Raw genomic sequence first — 18,410 nt, forward strand, 5'->3', positions numbered from 1 at the left:
AGCGGTCAGAGAGTTCAAAGTGTGAGTTGTACACAGAGGAATGATGGTGCCCTTTGTTCTTGCCCTGTATTTCTTATTTTTTCATACAGATACTCTCATACACACACACACTCGGACACACACATAAAAACTCAACATTTCCCTTACACGCCAGGTGATTTCTTTGGGACAGTGGACGGTATTGTGTGTGTGTGTGTGTACGCTAGGGATGCTGCCCTTGAGTGCATGCTAATATCCCAATCCCTCATGGCTGAGCTATCCATCAGTATGTCAGGGAGGACGCATTCACAGGAGCCCTAAGAGAACAGAAAACGTGTGTGTGTGTGTGTGGGTGGGTGGAGGGGGCGTGATGTGAGTGTTACACTGTAGATAAAGTTAGAGCCGGTACTGAATGACATTAGTGGAGGATAGGTGAGAGGCTGAGGGCTTGATGCTAAGCGAGAGAGAGAGAGAGAGAGAGAGAGAGAGAGAGAGAGAGAGAGAGAGAGAGAGAGTGAGAGTGAGAATGAGATGGCGGAAGAGTAAGAGAGACAAAGACACAGAGAGAGGGTAAGGAGGGTGATTATGGTGATAAACTTGACTGGAAGCTGTTCCACAGATGCAGGCCTTGTCCTGTGCGAATCCTCTGCTCTCTTTGCCACTTCCGTCTCCACTCGTGGTGGAGGCGGAAAGGTTGTTCTAAGTGCCTACATTTCCCAGCATGCATAAGCAGCATGGTTGCAATGTCCTGAGAAAACCCGTCCCTGTTCTTATGTTAAGGTTACTATTCTCTCTCTTTCTCTCTCTCTGTCTTTCTCTTACACCTCCCCATCACACCCACACACACTTACATGCACCCAAACACATTTTCTTTCTCTCTCCCTCCCCTGCCTGTCTCTGGTCTGAGGGGACAGAGTTAGCAGAATGTCAAAAGCCCCTGGAAGGCATGTTCCTGGAGTTTAGCTTTGGCTCCTGCAGTAGCTAATCAGCTGCCTGCCTGGGGTTACAATGACATCACTAGGGTTCAGCTCGCTGTGACATCACGGGGTTCAGCCCAGGTCATTGCTGTTGTTTCTCCATGCTCACTGGCTGGAATGCTGTTGAGTCATACTAGCTACGACTTCAACCGAGTTGAGATGTTTGCCCACGACCACACGCGGACACACACACAACCACACGCACACAACCACAAGCACACACACACACAACCCCACACACACCATCATAAAAAAGGAGGTGATGGAATCTCTACAGGCTTAAGGGCTTTAGTCCAGAAAGGCATTTCTTCATTTTCTGTGAGCAGCTAGAGCCTGAAGCTAATGCTATCTGGCCTCTGTCCTCCTGTTACTTTGTCTGAGAACGTGTAGACTCTGAGGAAGTCAGAGTCCTCCCCTCATCATGGGCTGAGGGCCTGTTAGTCCTGGGGCTGGGACAATGTCTCTCCTGTCTGTCTGCACGTCTCTTAGCTTTGTCTTGAATTTGTTTCTCTCTATTTCTCTCTAGATGTGTCTGTATTATGAGATCTTGTCTCTCACAAGCCCCCACGAGTTAAGCTTTTGTCTTGAGACGATCCCAAAGGCAGCAGGACAAAGAGAACACATTCAGAATTCAACCCTCACACGCATTATCCCACCTGCATGGTTGAAGGATGTGAGTGTTCGACAGATTTCTTTGGAAAAAGAGCACTCCTGTCAACAACACAGTGGGTCCTCTCTGCTCTCTCCCCCCAAGGGGCTCCCACTGTTCTGATGGACAGCCATATGTTTCACACACACACACACAAAACACACGCACACATGCACATAGCAGATACACACAAACACACACAAATATGCTCACAATAGATACACACAAACACACATATACTAAATACACACACAAAATACACACGTGCACAGACTGTATACTATGCACATTGCCGATACACACACACACACACATATTTAATACACGTACACACCCAGCAGGGCTGTACTCAGGAAGAGAAGGTGCTGGTGATGATATCTGATCAGTCAGATCTTTTTTTTTTGTTGTTTTTTTTTTTGGGGGGGGGGGGGGGAGGGGGGGGGTGTACACATCCACACTCTCTCGAGTGCACACAAACACACTTATGCAGGGACTTTGACGATAACCTAGACAGCGATCACATCCACTTGCGTGACAGCTGATGTGGCCAGATACATACCATCCTCCCTCACCACCAGGCAGACCCAGGTTCACAGAGCAGCTTAAGAGTCCCACTGAAGGGCCAGCAAACTGCTGTTAATCTCTCCGTGCTTACAGCCCTCACTCAACATTACACGCCAAAGTAATTGCTTTCCCGTCATTGGAGAGTGCACTGGGGATGTGTTTGGTGTGAGGGGGCTGAAGGACTGGACGCCCTATTGAGCCCTGTGGTCCCTCTGGAGTCTTCAGGACTCCTATTGAGCCCTGTGGTCCCTCTGGAGTCTTCAGGACTCCTATTGAGCCCTGTGGTCCCTCTGGAGTCTTCAGGACTCCTATTCAAATTTTCAAATTTATTTGTATAGCCCTTTTTACACGCAAGCATGTCACAGAGGGCTTCACATATGCCCATAGAACTGCCCCTCAACCAACCTAAACCCTCAAGGAAGACAAGGAAAAACTCCCAGAAAAACTCCCAACGGGAGAAAAAATGGAAGAAACCTTGGGAGGAGCAATTCAGAGAGGGATCCCCTCCTCCAGAGACGGTTGGCAAGAGAGAGGAGCAGAACACAAGCTAAACATAGTCATACAGTGTCAATGGGTTTTGAAACACCAAAAATCCATTGTTCGGCTTTATAGACGTTGGATGGGACCTGGAAACTCGCTGTTGGCCGTCATGGAGGCTGGTTTCCGGTTGACGACCTGGTCCAGCGTTGGTAGACCGACGACCAGGCAGGTCCTGACAGCTCAGACCCCCCACACCACAAGGGATGTGTGGGGGGGACAGAGAGGAGAACAGGGATTAGAGAATGCCAGGAGCAGCTAACAGTTTCAGTCGTAATAGAATGAGATCCCCACCGGTCAAGTGTGGACTAGTGCAGCAATTTAACAAAGCTAAGAGGGTATGTGATGCAGCCCTGTGAGCCCTGTGGTCCCTCTGAAGACTTCAGGACTCCTATTTAGCCCTGTGGTCCCTCTGTGGTCCCCCTGTGGTCCCTCTGGTCCCTCTTCAGGACTCCTATTGAGCCCTGTGGTCCCTCTGGAGTCTTCAGGACTCCTATTGAGCCCTGTGGTCCCTCTGGAGTCTTCAGGACTCCTATTGAGCCCTGTGGTCCCTCTGGAGTCTTCAGGACTCCTATTGAGCCCTGTGGTCCCTCTGGAGTCTTCAGGACTCCTATTGAGCCCTGTGGTCCCTCTGGAGTCTTCAGGACTCCTATTGAGCCCTGTGGTCCCTCTGGAGTCTTCTGGACTCCTATTGAGCCCTGTGGTCCCTCTGGAGTCTTCTGGACTCCTATTGAGCCCTGCGTTCAACAGGGAGCCTCCTGATCCACCGCTTCACGATGACATCGATACAGCCCTCCAGCTCACACATCGCATCGTCGACTCGTTCTGCCGGACAGCTGCTTCTCTCATCCTCTTCTTATTGTTCTCCCTCCATCCCCCCCCCCCCCCCCCCCCCCCGCAAGCTGCCCTCTCTCAGACTCAGTAACTGCTTTATTGCCAAAGCTGGCAAATATGTGTTCTCTCTCTGCCCACAGGGCACTGGGTAGATGCCAACGCATCGCAAGGCTAGCCAGGGCAGGGAGAGGAGGGGAGAGAGAGCCCTTTGGCTGGGGTTAGATAATGTGTGTGTTTGAGATGATGGTCGTTTGTATCAGGCTGGAGCCTTTTCTCGTTCTCTCTCTCTCTCGCTCTCTCTCTCTCTCTCTCTCTCTTTCTCTTCTCTCTCCTTTATTTCCCTTTCTCTCTCTGCCTCTTTGTGTAGGTCTTAACCACAGGAATGGCAGCATCTTCTCCCGTCTCATGTATTTTCATTGATTCAGCTCCACCAATCCCCAGTGCTTAGCGAGGTGTTAGAGAACTGTTAGAATCATGTCCACAGACGATTCAATAGGTTCTTTTCATTTACAACCCTCCCCCTCCCACACCGTTTCCCAGCCGGCCTGCCTACCCCTCACTCATTTATTGATGTATTTTGTCTGTTGCTTAAGATCAACTGATTTGCATAGTTGCAGGCGAATGTCTGTCTGTGTTGCTGCCTGTCTAACTGAACTCTGTTTTTTTCTTTTTTTTACAGTTAGATCAGATTCAGAAGCATACGTGGTACATGTAAGTACTCTTCGGTCCACCCCCCCTCCCCTCCTCTCCTTCTTCTTTCTTCCTCTTTTCTTTTTGCCCATTCCTCTATCCGTATTTTATTGGGGCTCCACCACTGGTTCACAGTGTTTTGAGTGGCTGTTTACTGTTTGTAGATAAGCTGTATACAGGATGTGGCTGGATGCCTGGTTTAGTTGGCTGGCGGGCTGGCAGGCTAGCTGTCTAGCATGACTGTCTGGCTGGCTGGTTGTTATGAATGGCACAGCGTCGCCATGTTAACAGCAAGGTTAGAGATCCCCAGTCCGGAGGGAGAATTGTCTCTTCACATTCCCCTCTCCTCCTCCTCTCATGGAGAGGGAGGAGAAAGTAAACGGAGGAGACATCCTAAAGCGGTTATGTGTGTGACTGTGTGCGTGTGTGTTCCTGTGCGTGCGTGTGTGTGTCACAGTCCTTTGGGACCGGGAATGCACCTCAGTGTAACTCTATACCTTAACTCTTCCGTGTGTGTGTGTGCACGTGTGTGTGCGCTCTTTCTCCAGAGGAGGGAAGAACGAGCCGGAGCCAGAGCAGCCCGTACCCAGGAAGGTGACCATCCGCAGCCTGCCGTCCGCCGACGACATTGACCCCGACGTCCTGGACAGCATGCACTCCCTGGGCTGCTTCAGGGACAAGAACAAACTGATGAAGGACCTGCTCAATGACGAGTAGGTGGAGGAGTGGAGGGGGGCAAGGAGGGAGGGATCGCGGATGGGTCCCAGATCAGGAGGAAAAGGGACGAGATAAAGGCCAAGGGGCGGAGAAGGAACGTGGACGGTCGGGTGTGGTTCAGGAGAGAGGGAGAGTGGAGAGGACAAAAGAGGACAGGGCCAGAGTGAGATAGGACATCAAAACGGATGGGAGAGTGACATGCTTTAAGAATAAGGCAGAACGGTGAAAAAGAGGACAGGGTGGGAGAGGGAGGGAGGGGAGGGAGGGGAGGGGGGAAGGTCTCTGAGCGCCAGAGGCCTTGGCTTGTTCCCCGCCGCTTATGAAATCCTTTGAACCTGTCGCTTTGGATGTCAGGACCCATAGATCACTTTGCTGTTATCACACACCGCTTAAGCCGGTTGCTACTGGTTATATCCCTCCCCCCCACACACACACACACACACACACCAGCACCGCCCTACTGCTCCTGCAATCCACCTCACACCACGCAAAACACTCTCTGCTGGGATTGCTTCTGTACCGCGGGTGTGTGTTTGTGGGTCGGTGTGCCCACTATCATTGTAATCCAGCTAGAATCACTGTTATCTAACTAGTAGCACCAGTTCCCTCGCTCCCCTGCTTCCTTGTCTTTCTCTCCTCTGCTCCCCTCTTCCCTCCTCGCCTTTCCTCTGCTCTGCTCTGCTCTCCCCGGCTGTTATTGTATCTCCTTGTGTCAGTCTGATTTAATTTTCTTACCACAGTTAGGAGATTGGACTATAAACTTAGATTTTAGCTCTTCTGTCTATGTAAGAAAATGTAATTGAGAAACTCATAATGTGACAATATTTTCTCACAACTTTATAGTTGACGTAATGGATGACAGGCTTCTATTGATCATCTTAATGGGGCAAGGCTCAATGCTGGCATAATGACTTCAAACAGAAGCCATCAACTTTCAAACTAAACTCACTTTTTAACAAGGATTGTGCATTTTTTTGTTTTGCTATCAAAACGAACATGCTTAATCTCCTATGAGTCATTTTATTAATGATGTGTTTTTCGGGCGGGACTGTGTGGTTGGGTGCGGTTATGTGTGTTGGAGTGTCTGTTTGCATGTGTGTGTGTGTGTGTGTGTGTGTGTGTGTGTGTGTGTGATTCTGTGAGCAAGAAATCAAAGTGAGTGTCTGCATATGGACATGGCTTTTTTTCTGTCACCCACAGTGACAACCAGGAGAAGATGATTTACTTCCTGTTGCTGGACAGGAAGGAGAGGTACCCGAGTCACGAGGACCAGAACCTGCCTCCTCGCAACGAGATTGGTAAGACAGGGAACGGGAAACGGTACCACCGTAAACACACACAAGTGTCTCATTCCTTATTTTGTTGCTACATTGTTACTGTGCAAAACATCAGATGCTCGAAAATGCATTTCTCAAAAAGCAAATCCGTTTCCAGAGCTCAGAGCCTGAGAAGGACAGAGACAGAATCTGAGAAGTTTTAATCAAATGGGTCTTGTACTACAACCCTTTTGGAACACTGCAGTGCGACAAACCTCCTAGAATGTCAGTGTTCCTTGAGAAAGACAAGGGACTGATTATTTTGAACAGAAGGATGATGGTCACTGCTATTTTAACGCTGTCCTCGTTTGATCGAAATCTAATGGAATTGGAATCCCACTGACTAGTGACCAAGTGAACAGTCTTGGTCCAAATTCCAAATGTTACACAGGGGTGTCGACAGGAAATGGACTGCTTGATTGGTGAGGAAATCAGAGGTCTCTCTGAACAGACAGCAGGTTGTTGACAGAGACATCATTGTCTCACAGCACATGACTCAACCTCCTGAGGGGGGAGTCAACTAGGTGACATTCTCGACTCATATATTTAGATATGGTTCAGATGGGGAGACATTAATGGAGAAACCTCATTTAGGGTAAATGAGGTGTTATCAGCTACAACATATTCTCACATTCTGGGCCCATACAATACTGTCAGTGCCTTCTAATCATATTACGTTTGACATTTCGTTCATTCATTTTCATTATCCAAAGCAACATGCGATGGTATTTCAACAGAATTTCAGTGGGCAATCTAAACAGCCTGGATCATGTATCCTGTCAGTCTAAATGTCAATACCATGGGGACAATAGATATGTTAATGATCCGACCAACACACACACCTGGATACACATCTTCAAGCTTGCCCTTGACATGCACTCCTCACCGACCTCCCTGCTTATGACCCTCCAGCCAAAACAATCAGTTTCAATTGCCCCCCTTGCACCCTACCCGCCCCCACCTTCCCTTCCCCCAGACCCCCCCAGGAAGCGTGTGGACTCCCCCATGCTGAACCGCCATGGCAAGAGGAGACCGGAGAGGAAGTCCATGGAGGTCCTCAGCGTGACGGACGGCGGGTCTCCGGTCCCGGCGCGTCGGGCCATCGACATGACGCAGCACGGACAGAGGTAACGGGACACCCCCCTGCCTGGACGCGGAGTGTGTGACGGCGGGGGTCTTCATCTCGCTCCTCCAGCCTGATGTGATGACTGCACCTTGAAAGCTTGGAGTAGTTGTAGGCTAGCAGGGCTGGCTGACAGCTGTTGGCTCGGATCTCTTTGTTGACACACGCTCACAGATACGCACGCACGCACTAGCACGCCTACTCTCTTTCTCTCTCACACACACGCACACTGACTGACACTCTATTGCCTTTGTCTTCTGTCTCGATGTAGTAAGACTGTGTTCAGTAAAAGCTTGGATATCACTGACGCCAATTCCAAAAGCAACAAGGATGAAAGGTATTCATTCCCCACCCCCACCACACCTACTCTACCGTGGTAAAACAACCCTCTCCTCCCCCTCACCCCCATATCATCCACCTCCCCTCTCTCACCCCTGCACAGATGATGGGGGGAGGGTAGAGATGCAGTGGTACTTTCCTCAGAAGGAGATGAATTTAAAACAGTTAGAGCAACACCAGCAAATCTGACAGATCCAATTCGAACAGAGCCATTTTAAAAGGTCGTCCACCTCACAGTGTGACCAGCACAGTACTGGTTACAAATGTTTTGTGACAGCAATTGAATTAGATGTGAGCAAAATGAATTAGACAAAAGTTAAATTCGACATTTCCTTAAATCGAACGCGCTCGATGGAATCAATTTCAGTGTAATGTTCTGCTGTATCTCCCGACTGCTATCTCCTCTTCCACTCAGTCAAGTCAGTTAGTCCCATTTCCTCTTATGCAGAATACTCCGATATCTCAGCAAAGTGACACAGCCGTCATCATCACCAGTCACTGCAGCCCCATCACACATCTCCAGCTCTCAGCTTATTCCACAAACCAATATCCTGATAACATGCTCCCTGTCAAAGGGTGTGACGCATCAGTACTGTCTGAGGAGATTGCATGGGAGGGGGGGGGGGGCAGTGAGTCAGAGACAACCCAGTCCTCTTTAATCACTACTGGTGATTGACACCAGCTGGGGAATTGCTTGATGGTTGATCGGTTTCAAGGCAATCTACAACCCTCTATTGTTCTTCAATATCTATCTGATAATCGAATTTGATTCATCAATAAAGGAGATTGACCCCCTAAGAAAGACCATCCCAGCTGTTCCCTCTGTGTCTGTTGACAGGCTTCATCCTAGGGGAAAATCCTGTTTGCCACATTCATCATATCCCTCACTCCTCTCATCTGTTCCCCTCCGGTTCAGGGCTTGTGCCCACGGCGCAGCTCAGTTTCACGCTCAGGGTTCATTTCCCTGTTTTCCATTTCCTCCTCTGCTCCTACCCTCCCTCCCTCTCTCCTCCTCCTCCAGAGACAGAAAGAAAAGTTCCCCTGCATCTCGCCCCTCTGCCTGTATGGTCTGTTCACTTAGTTTGTTTCTTCCACCCCCAGCCCCACACCCCGCCCCATCAGTCCCTCCCCTACTTTCTCCCTCCCTGGGTGTCCTGTATGTGAATGCGTTTGGTCCCCGCGCCCCCCCTCTGTTAGTTTGGGATTGCTTTGCTGGTGGAGGAAACAGCCATTTAACTCTGCAGGTTGTCTGTCACCTGATGGACAGGTGGGGGTGGAGGTGTGTGTGTGGGGGGGGGGGTTCTGATTCACCTCCACCAAGAGGACCAGTCACAGCCCACATCCCCCCCACCTCCACCCAACGGACCAGTACCACCATGTATGTTGGTGTTGTCAAAACTGTTCAAAACTTTTCCTCTTTCATCCTACCCTTGTGTGGCTGTATGCCTCAAAGGATTTTTGTAATGGAGAGGTGTGCGTGTGCACATGCATGTGTGTGTGTGTCTGTTTGTGTGTGTGCGTGTGCGTGCGTGTGTTCTATCAAGTATGTTTGTGGGCACGTCCAGCCGTACTATACTGATGTCCAAATACTTGATTGAATTTGTGTGAATGTAACCTTATCTCTCTCAAACAGCAAAGTTTTGTCGACAGCTTAGAGACTTTTGAAAACTTTAGATCAGAGTGTGTCAGGAATCATCCTGGCTTTGAAACATCTATTACGACAGGCCTGATCTCTCCTGGCTCTGAAAGAGAGGGGGGAGAGGGGGGAGAGGGGGGAGCAGAGGAGTAAACATTATCTAAGACGTGACAACAGACATGTCTCTACCTCAGACACTGTCCACAGTAAAGCCTCCTATGTCTGGGTCTTCACTGCAGACCTCGGTCACACTGTGCTGCACCAGCCCTCCCCTCTTCTGGTTTACACCCGTCTGTATCTCAGGACTATGTACAGTAGTTCACACAGGACGTTAGCTATACAGTCATTAGTACAATACAGTAGTTGGCATAGAAGTACAGTGGTTAGTACAGTAGTGATTACATTAATGAGTACAGTAGTGTGTACTGTACAGTAGTGCGTACAGTAGTGTGTACTGTACAGTAGTGAGTGTAGTAGTGTGTACTGTACAGTAGTTTGTACTGTACAGTAGTGAGTGCAGTAGTGTGTACTGTACAGTAGTGAGTACTGTACAGTAGTGAGTACAGTAGTGTGTACTGTACAGTAGTGAGTACAGTAGTGAGTACAGTACAGTAGTGTGTACTGTACAGTAGTGGGGTGCAGTACAGTTGTGTGTACTGTACAGTAGTGAGTACAGTACTGAGTAATGTACAGTAGTGTGTACTGTACAGTAGTGAGTACAGTACAGTAGTGTGTACTGTACAGTAGTGAGTACAGTAGTGTGTACTGTACAGTAGTGAGTACAGTACTGAGTAATGTACAGTAGTGTGTACTGTACAGTAGTGAGTACAGTGGTGAGTACAGTAGTGAGTACTGTACTGTAGTGTGTACTGTAGTGTGTACTGTAGTGTGTACAGTAGTGAGTACTGTACAGGAGTGTGTACTGTACAGTTGTGAGTACAGTTGTGAGTACAGTAGTGTGTACTGTACAGTAGTGAGTACAGTAGTGTGTACTGTACAGTAGTGAGTCAGCAGACTAGTGAACCAAGTTCTCTAACCTTAGAAAGATGAGTAATTAGTTGTATCCAAACCACATTGTAACTTTCAGTGTGGTGTTGTCATATGTTATCACAGGCTCTTGGTTGTTGCCACCTTGCTAACATAACAAATGTCAAACATTAGAATGTTTCGAAATGTTGTCGAGTCTCAAACTTTGGATTGAAAATATAGCCCAGAGGTATTGGTGGAACAGAGGGAAAGTTAATGGCACATAAATAAATTAGAAATCAATGTTTACATGAGGAGTCATTCTGTTATTTTGACTGTAGTGTGTCTTCTTGTGATCTTAAATTGTTCTTTAATAGCTGCATACTTATTGAGTATGTTTAGATAAGTGCAAATTAAACAAATCCCACTCATTTCCACAGTGTTTGTGGATGTTGAGTAGTAAGAGATTGGGGGGGGGGGATATTAACATTCTCTGTATGTGTTTTGGCCGCCTTGCTGAGAGATAAATTATTTTCCTGTTTACGACAGTTTGGATCTGAAGAAAGATTTGCTCTGAGCGCTATGATATGCATTACAGATGGCGCTGGAACTCTTTCACATAGGGCGCACACACACACACACACACTGGCACACTGACACACACACACGGGCACACTGACACACGTGCACACACAGGGCATGAGAGCTCCAAACAAGGGTTGATGGGAAACTTTTGGGAACAGAAATAGACTACTGAGACAGAAATTATCTCTCTCACAGACACACGCACACACACACACAACTAAACACTCTTGTCTGCCTCCAGGTCCTAGTGCCACCAGGCATTCTGTCTGCTTCTGGGTTGAACTGATTCCATGTCCTCTTTCTAGAAACCCTTGTGCTCATATCATCTCCCACAGTGCACCACTGCACCCCACGGGTGTACTTGATGGACCTCTGAAACAAAGATTGGTCACACACACATACACACACACACAAACACACACACTTACACGCCTTCAGGGAGGTGAGGATGCTTATTTAAAAAGTTTAGGGTCAGCAATAGACTGCTGAGACAGACATATAATCTCTCCCTTTCTTTCTCACACACTCCCACAAACACAAACTGAAGGGCAGGCTCTTCATTTTCTCTCAGTGTGTTTCCTAACAAAGACTCCTTGTTTCCATTTGGGGAATGACAGATGATGTCTGGGCTGCATGCCTCCCCTCTATAAATACATAAAAACACTCATCTATAATAATTCATCTCTAAACTCTCAACAGAGGTACTGATGTCCTGCTCCAGATAGACACAACCAGGGGCATGACCCTCCTCATGTCGCTTCTGATCCGACCGCATCAGTTCTGGTTGGGTGCGATTTTGGCCGCAGAGAGCAGGCTGTGTTTACCTCCAGAGCAGGGGTCCATGTGATGTGGGCCTAGTGAAAGCATCTCTGGGAGGCTCAAGGTGGAACACTCCCGCCTCTGTAAACAGGAGATAGCACCTGTCAGCTGTTCTGTTTTTAGAGACACGCTAGCAACGAGGTACCATCTCCACACGCGCGCACACACTCAGGTACTGTCGATGCGTGGCGTGGGTTTATTTCTTTTGTGCTGACATCTGTTAGGATACTCTCTGTTCTGTTCTATTTCAGTCTGCGTGACCACTTCAGCCCATCCGTGCGTGTGTGTGTGTGTGGGAGTCTATCTCCAGTACCTATCATACAGAACAGGTCTGAATACTTTAAAATAACTGACTGGTAGAATCGAGAGACAGACAGAGAGACAGACGGAGACAGACAGAGAGACAGACAGAGACAGAGAGAGAGAGTCAGACCAAGAGAAAGAGAAACTGTCAGACCAAGAGAAAGAGAGACAGTCAGTGTTGTAGTGGATGCGAGTTGTTGTCATGTGTGATGCAGCCAGATTGACAGATTGTCCTGTGACTGGCCCGTTGTGGTCTGGCTCGTCTCAGCTCTCTGAGGTCATGGACAGCATCTGCTGGGAAATACATCCAGGGATAGAAATGAATCCACATGTTGGTGCATTAGCTTCATAAAGACAACATTCTAAACCCTTGAAGCGTGTGAGGGAAGCTCTCCGAATTCCTCCCATTCACATTATAAATGTTTCTTCTGAGTTTGAGTGTGTGTGTGTGTATGTGTACGCGCAGTATCACGGTCGTATGGGGGCTTGGTAGTAACCCTTGTGCTTGTGTTTGCTGTTATCTGCTCTAGTACTTTGGCATCATGCTTAACCTCAGCCTCATATCTGACCTCTAACCTCTCCTACTGTATCCACGGGTGTACCCATAGTGTCATACACTAACTGTGTGTGCGTGTGTGTGTGTCTACTCCAGGTCACGGTCCATCAGTGGAGCCTCCTCTGGTCTCTCCACCAGTCCTCTCAGCAGTCCACGGGTAAGTACCCCCCCTCCCCCTCCCCCCCGCCCCACCCACCCTCACACATGCAGTCTTTTTCTCAAACACACAGACACTCACACACGGGAGGAGAGCTGGGAACAGTCTCCTCTCTCAGGCCCATCTTCCTCCTCATCCTCCTCTCTGGGTTCTGAGCTTTGTGGAAATCCAGCTCAGGGAATGCTGGGTGAAATCCCCCTCCTGCTCATGAGACCAGGGAGGCTCGTGGCACAACTTTCCAGCTGACTGGTCTGGAGTGGCTGAACGATCATAGAGGCCGCTCGATTAGCCAGACAGCCGTACCCTCTCCGCATCTTAGTCCCAGCCTCGTTCAGCCTCACACGGCCTCTCACGAAACCTCACAGCTTCTCCCATGACCTTGCAGCCTCTCACAGCCTCATCCGGCCTCACAGCTTCTCACACAGCCTCACACGCCCCCCCCCCCACCTGCCCTTGATCGCGTGCTGTGGAGGAAAGGAGTTTGATGTGGCAATGGTCTCAAAAGCTGCTTCCAGCTCTGTCGCCAACATGCCCACCATTCCTGAGTAGGATTGTCTCTGTTCCCCAGCCAGGCCATTGTTACCTACCGATCCATCTGAATACACAGGGTGTCTCTTGTCCTTGTCCTCAGCTCTGCCATCGCTCATTCGCAAGGCTGGCCTGCTCTCTCACTCACCTGTCTGCCTGTCGGATCAATCTGCGCGTGTGTCTGTGCATGCGTACGCGCGTGCATGCGTGAGCGCTTCTGACTGACATATTCCCCATCCGCGGATCATTGTGGACTCCCTCTGAGGAGGAATCCTTCTATTCTCATTTCTCTCCTCAGTTCTGAATGCTCTCCTGAATCTCAATCTGCTCTTTTGTTGTTCTCTCTTGAATTTAGTTATTGTTGCATTTTGACTGGCTGATTGATTTGGCCCAGTGGGCTAACTGCATGTTGTTGTTTTTTTTTTGTCTTTTTTCTTTTCTCCATTCCCTTTGTGTGTGTGTGCGTGCGTGTGTGTGTGTGCGTGCTCGCGTGTGTGTTACATCTCACCTGCTTCTCTGTGCCTTGGCTGTTTGTCTGGCTGTATCTTTGCTGTGTTGCCCCCCCCCCCCCCTCTCTGTGTGTGTGCCTGTCTTTGTCTGTGCATGTGTTTCCATTTCTCCTCTAACTGTCATTGGTGCTGGTTGTGCTTGTTGCTTGCCCCCCCCCTCCCGACCACCCTCCTCTCTCTGTCTCTCTACCCCCAGCCTGTCAGAAAGTTCTGTGTGCCTCCCCAGTCCCCAGATCTGTCCCTGTCCCCCAACAGCAGCCCCTGCCCGTCCCCGGAGCACCAAGCTACCCGGACAGGCGCCTGCACCCCCACACCCAACTCCCTCACCCCCCACAGCCAATCCTTCCTCTTCCCGCACCAGAGAACCATGACCCTCCCCGCCAAGCCCAAACTGGCCCCTAAACCCCTCCATGCCACCCGTTCCAACCCCCTCCCCGACTCCAACCAGGACCTCTCCTCCACCCCCGCGTTGAAGCTCCCCACCCCCTGTCAGCCTCCCTCTTCGGTCTCGGCCTCCCCCTGCACCTCCCTTCTGGCTGGAAGCCCCCAGGCTCCCCACCGGCCCTCCCTGGGCGCCTGTCCCCAGCTCTCTGTGCCCTTCACCCCCATGGTGCCCCTCTCTCCCATCCGCCTGCACCACTTCCACCCGGTGACGCCCTCTCCGAGCGCTGACCACCCCCCCAAATCTATTCCCATAATACAGGTCACCCCCCACCCCTCCCCTCGGGGCAGCCCCCTCCCCACCCCCAAGGGAACGCCGGTGCACACGCCCAAGGACAGCCCGTCAGGCACGCCCAGCCCCACGCCCCCGCCCAGTCCGTCCTTTGGGGGCATGCCCTGGAGGACGCGCCTCAACTCCATCAAGAACAGTTTCCTGGGCTCGCCACGCTTCCACCGCAGGAAACTCCAAGGTACGCGGGATGGGGGGTTCCCATCACGGCGGGGCCGTAATGGCTGTCAGTCGCATTTCAAGACCCGTGCACTGTATTCAACTGTCTAGGGTGTTGTTGTTCCGTTGACCTGTCTCTCACCTTTGACCTCTCTCACCCTTGCTGTCTCCAGTCCCAACACAGGAGGAGATGTCCAGCCTAACACCGGAGTCTTCCCCGGAGTGAGTACCGTCCCCCATCCTCCACCATCGCCCCCTCTGCACCTCTCCTCCTCAATCACAGTTCAGACAGATTTGTTTGCGTCCAGTTTAAAGACAGGTTTACTTTCAAGTCTGTTCAAATTCCGGTCCAGATTGAAGGCAGGAGGGAGGGAGAGGGAGGGTACAGGGGGACACTCTGATTGGGGGGGGGGGGAGGGGGGCAAGCGGGTGGGTGCTGGTGTGGGGCCGGGTAGTTCCGATGATCTCATGCTGTTCTTGGGGTCCAAGAAGCGCTTGGCTGGCCTAGATCAGTTTGCATGACTGGATCACTACCTTCTGGCTGGGGGGAGGGGTGTGAGGGGGGAGTCAGTCTGTACACTACAGATGGGACTGGAGACCTCCCCACCCCCTGCCTTTCCACACACACATGGAATACATACAGTACATACAGTTGGCTCACACACACACATAAACACACACGAGTGCATGTAGCAGGTGAACTGAACATGCTCCATTGAACATTGTATGGAAGATAGCGCTCTGGTGCTATTTACACCGAAACATACGTTTGGTTACAGTATGAAACTAGTGTGTGATGTACATGGAGAGAGGTGACTTGGCTACTGTCAGACTGGTACAGATCAGGAACCAGACAGGCTCCCCCAGGATGTGTAAGAGGCTGCAGGTACACATGTATACTTGGGGTAGACATGGATGTTCAGCTGGCAGTACTATTCTCATCTCATCTCATTTGTCTCTCTCTCTCTCTTTCTCGCTCTCTCACTCTCTCTCCATTATACTAACAAGTTTCTCTCTCAGTCTCTCTATTTCTTTCTTTCTCACTCTCTGTCTCACACACACACACACACACACAGAGCTTCTGCTCTCAGCGCAAATGTCAAAAAACTTTCCACCTACGCAGAAAGGGCTCATTTCCCAGAGGAGATCTTCCTTTCTGGGGCGCCCGGGAAAGAGAAATTATGAAAAAGCAGATGCATCATCATCATCCTATAATATCGGCATGAAATCTCTCCATCTATCCATCCCTATCCCCTCCATTGCAGAAACGTTCCTCTGTCTATCCATCCCTCCACACCCCATCCCTCCATGGCAGCAGGGACATCACCCTCTCATCTATCCATCTCTCCTTCCCTTCATCCCTTCATCCCTCTAAAGCTGCCAAGTTATCATTTCTCCACACCTCCAGTATCCCTCCATGTCTCTATCCTCCATGTCTTTATCCTCCATCTCTCTATCCTCCATCTCTCTATCCTCCATCTCTCTATCCTCCATCTCTCTATCCTCCATCTCTCTATCCTCCATCTCTCTATCCTCCATCTCTCTATCCTGCATCTCTCTATGCTCCATCTCTCTACCCTGCATCTCTCTATCCTCCATCTCTCTATCCTCCATCTCTCTATCCTCCATCTCTCTATCCTCCATCTCTCTATCCTCCATCTCTCTATCCTCCATCTCTCTATCCTCCATCTCTCTATCCTGCATCTCTCTATCCTCCATCTCTCTATCCTCCATCTCTCTATGCTCCATCTCTCTATCCTCCCTCTCTGTATCCTCCATCTCTCTATCCTCCATCTCTCTATCCTCCATCTCTCTATGCTCCATCTCTCTATCCTCCATCTCTCTATCCTCCATCTCTCTATCCTCCATCTCTCTATCCTCCATCTCTCTATCCTCCATCTCTCTATCCTCCATCTCTCTATCCTCCATCTCTCTATCCTCCATCTCTCTATCCTCCATCTCTCTATCCCTCCACATCGCTCTTTAGCAGCAGGGGGAGCATCCATCTGCTAAGCCTTCTCGCCCCACACCCTCACCCATAAATCAGACCTCTCACCCAGCAGGGAGCCCTAGATGGAGGAGGGGAGGGCAGGGGGGCGGAGAAAGATGGGGGGGGAGAGGGGCAGGGAAGAGGTGGGCCGAGAGGAGAGGGGAGGGAGGGGGTAACCAAGTAAAGAGTAGCAAAGTTTTAGTGTGCAGTTTGGAATTTATGGGCCCACGCTAAACATTATATTGCTTTAATATCGTCCCAGATTTATGCAGACATTACATTCAAAGTAGCGTTGCTAAGTACTGACGGAAACCTTCTCCCCCGTCGTCAGACTTGCCAAGAAGTCGTGGTTCGGTAACTTCATCAGCCTGGAGAAAGAGGAGCAGATCTTCATCGTGATCCGAGACAAGCCTCTGAGCTCCATCAAGGCCGACATCGTCCACGCCTTCCTCTCGGTAACGACCCCCCCCCCGTTTTCTTCCCCCCCCTCCCCTTCCTCCGCCCACCTCCTCCCATCTGCTCTCACCATTCTCTCTCTTCCTCCATCCTTTACTTGTTCTCTCCAATCCCCTCTGTCGTCTTGTTTGGGAGCCTGGGAGCCGTTGCCGTGCTTGCGCTTGCTGTTGGAAGGAGGGTCTTCGCCGCCGCATCAGTGGTGTTGACTGGCGCTGGTTGTGGGCAGGCCTCGTTCGTGTCCGCGGGCGTTTCTTCCCGTGTGCGGCTAATTTATGTGGACGCTCAGTGAGCACCTGGTGTTCTCCTCCGCTCCGGCTCCCTTTGGCGACTGACGCCTCTCACTGGAGGTCAATGGGAAATCAAAACAGGGTACTCGGAATTAGCATATAGATGCTTCGCCCTCGATGCGTCGCCGCGCTGAGGAAGGGGGAACGTGTTTGTTTGTGTGTGCGAGGTGCCAGGGAGAGACGGAGAGAGAAATGTTGTGGAAGGGCGAGAGAGAGAGAGAGAGAGAGAGAGAGAGAGAGAGGAGAGAGGGAGAGATGGAGCGAGAGAGACCTGGAGAGACATTCAGAAAATGAGTGAGGCAGAGAGAGATAGACAAAGATAGAGACGCTGTACTATCTGTAAGTGAACAGTGACTGAGCCTAAACAATGAACAGAACTATTTATGTTACAGCCTATTTTACCACCTAGACTTAACAAACTCTTGGAAAGCAGAAATGATGCCAATGCAGGTTAATGTCAAAACCTTGCCCCCATCTTGGAGCTAGCTATTTTCCTCTCTAGCTTATGCTAGCTGTATTCAAGACAGCAGATTGGCACCTAAAAATCTAGAATTATACTCCTCAGCAAACTCCCTTAATGGGATGTCAAATTTCCCCAGTAGCTAGCTGAAACGTGACAGTTTCAGAGCTAAACTGCTGAAGCATTCCGACAAATGTATTTTAGTAGGAGTTGAGTGTTGGATGATTTAAGATTACTTTAGCTGGAGGAGTTTATGAATGCATGGTTGCTCCTTGTGGCTGTAATCTGTTTAGAGTTTAATCTCTGTTTCACAGCATAGGAATGTTGTAGTGGTGGTTCATTCAACCTGTCAGGTACAGGTGGTTGACAAAATTAAACATGAACTCTCACTTCAGTTCCAATCTCTTCACTTACAACTCCCCATATCTCTCCTCTCTTCCTGTTCTCTCTCTCCCTCGTATTTACTTTGCCTCCATCTCTCTCTCTCTCTCTCTCTCTCTCTCTCTCTCTCTCTCTCTCTCTCTCTCTCTCTCTCTCTCTCTCT

General features: G+C 49.9%; 1 protein-coding gene across 1 annotated transcript in view; it reads left to right on the forward strand.

The window, feature by feature from the left end:
* The window catches only part of brsk2a (BR serine/threonine kinase 2a), a 129,487-nt gene that overhangs the window by 103,423 nt on the left and 7,654 nt on the right, over positions 1–18,410 (forward strand). Inside the window, 9 exon segments of the mRNA XM_084672204.1 lie at positions 4,220–4,251; positions 4,779–4,943; positions 6,148–6,245; positions 7,240–7,390; positions 7,658–7,723; positions 12,687–12,747; positions 13,981–14,695; positions 14,847–14,895; positions 16,995–17,118. Of these exon segments, the coding sequence (XP_084528330.1) occupies positions 4,220–4,251; positions 4,779–4,943; positions 6,148–6,245; positions 7,240–7,390; positions 7,658–7,723; positions 12,687–12,747; positions 13,981–14,695; positions 14,847–14,895; positions 16,995–17,118 (1,461 nt within the window).

The sequence above is a fragment of the Hypomesus nipponensis genome, chromosome 14 (genome assembly GCF_054491055.1).
Source record: "Hypomesus nipponensis isolate SF chromosome 14, ASM5449105v1, whole genome shotgun sequence".
NCBI classification, from domain to species: Eukaryota; Metazoa; Chordata; class Actinopteri; order Osmeriformes; family Osmeridae; genus Hypomesus; species Hypomesus nipponensis.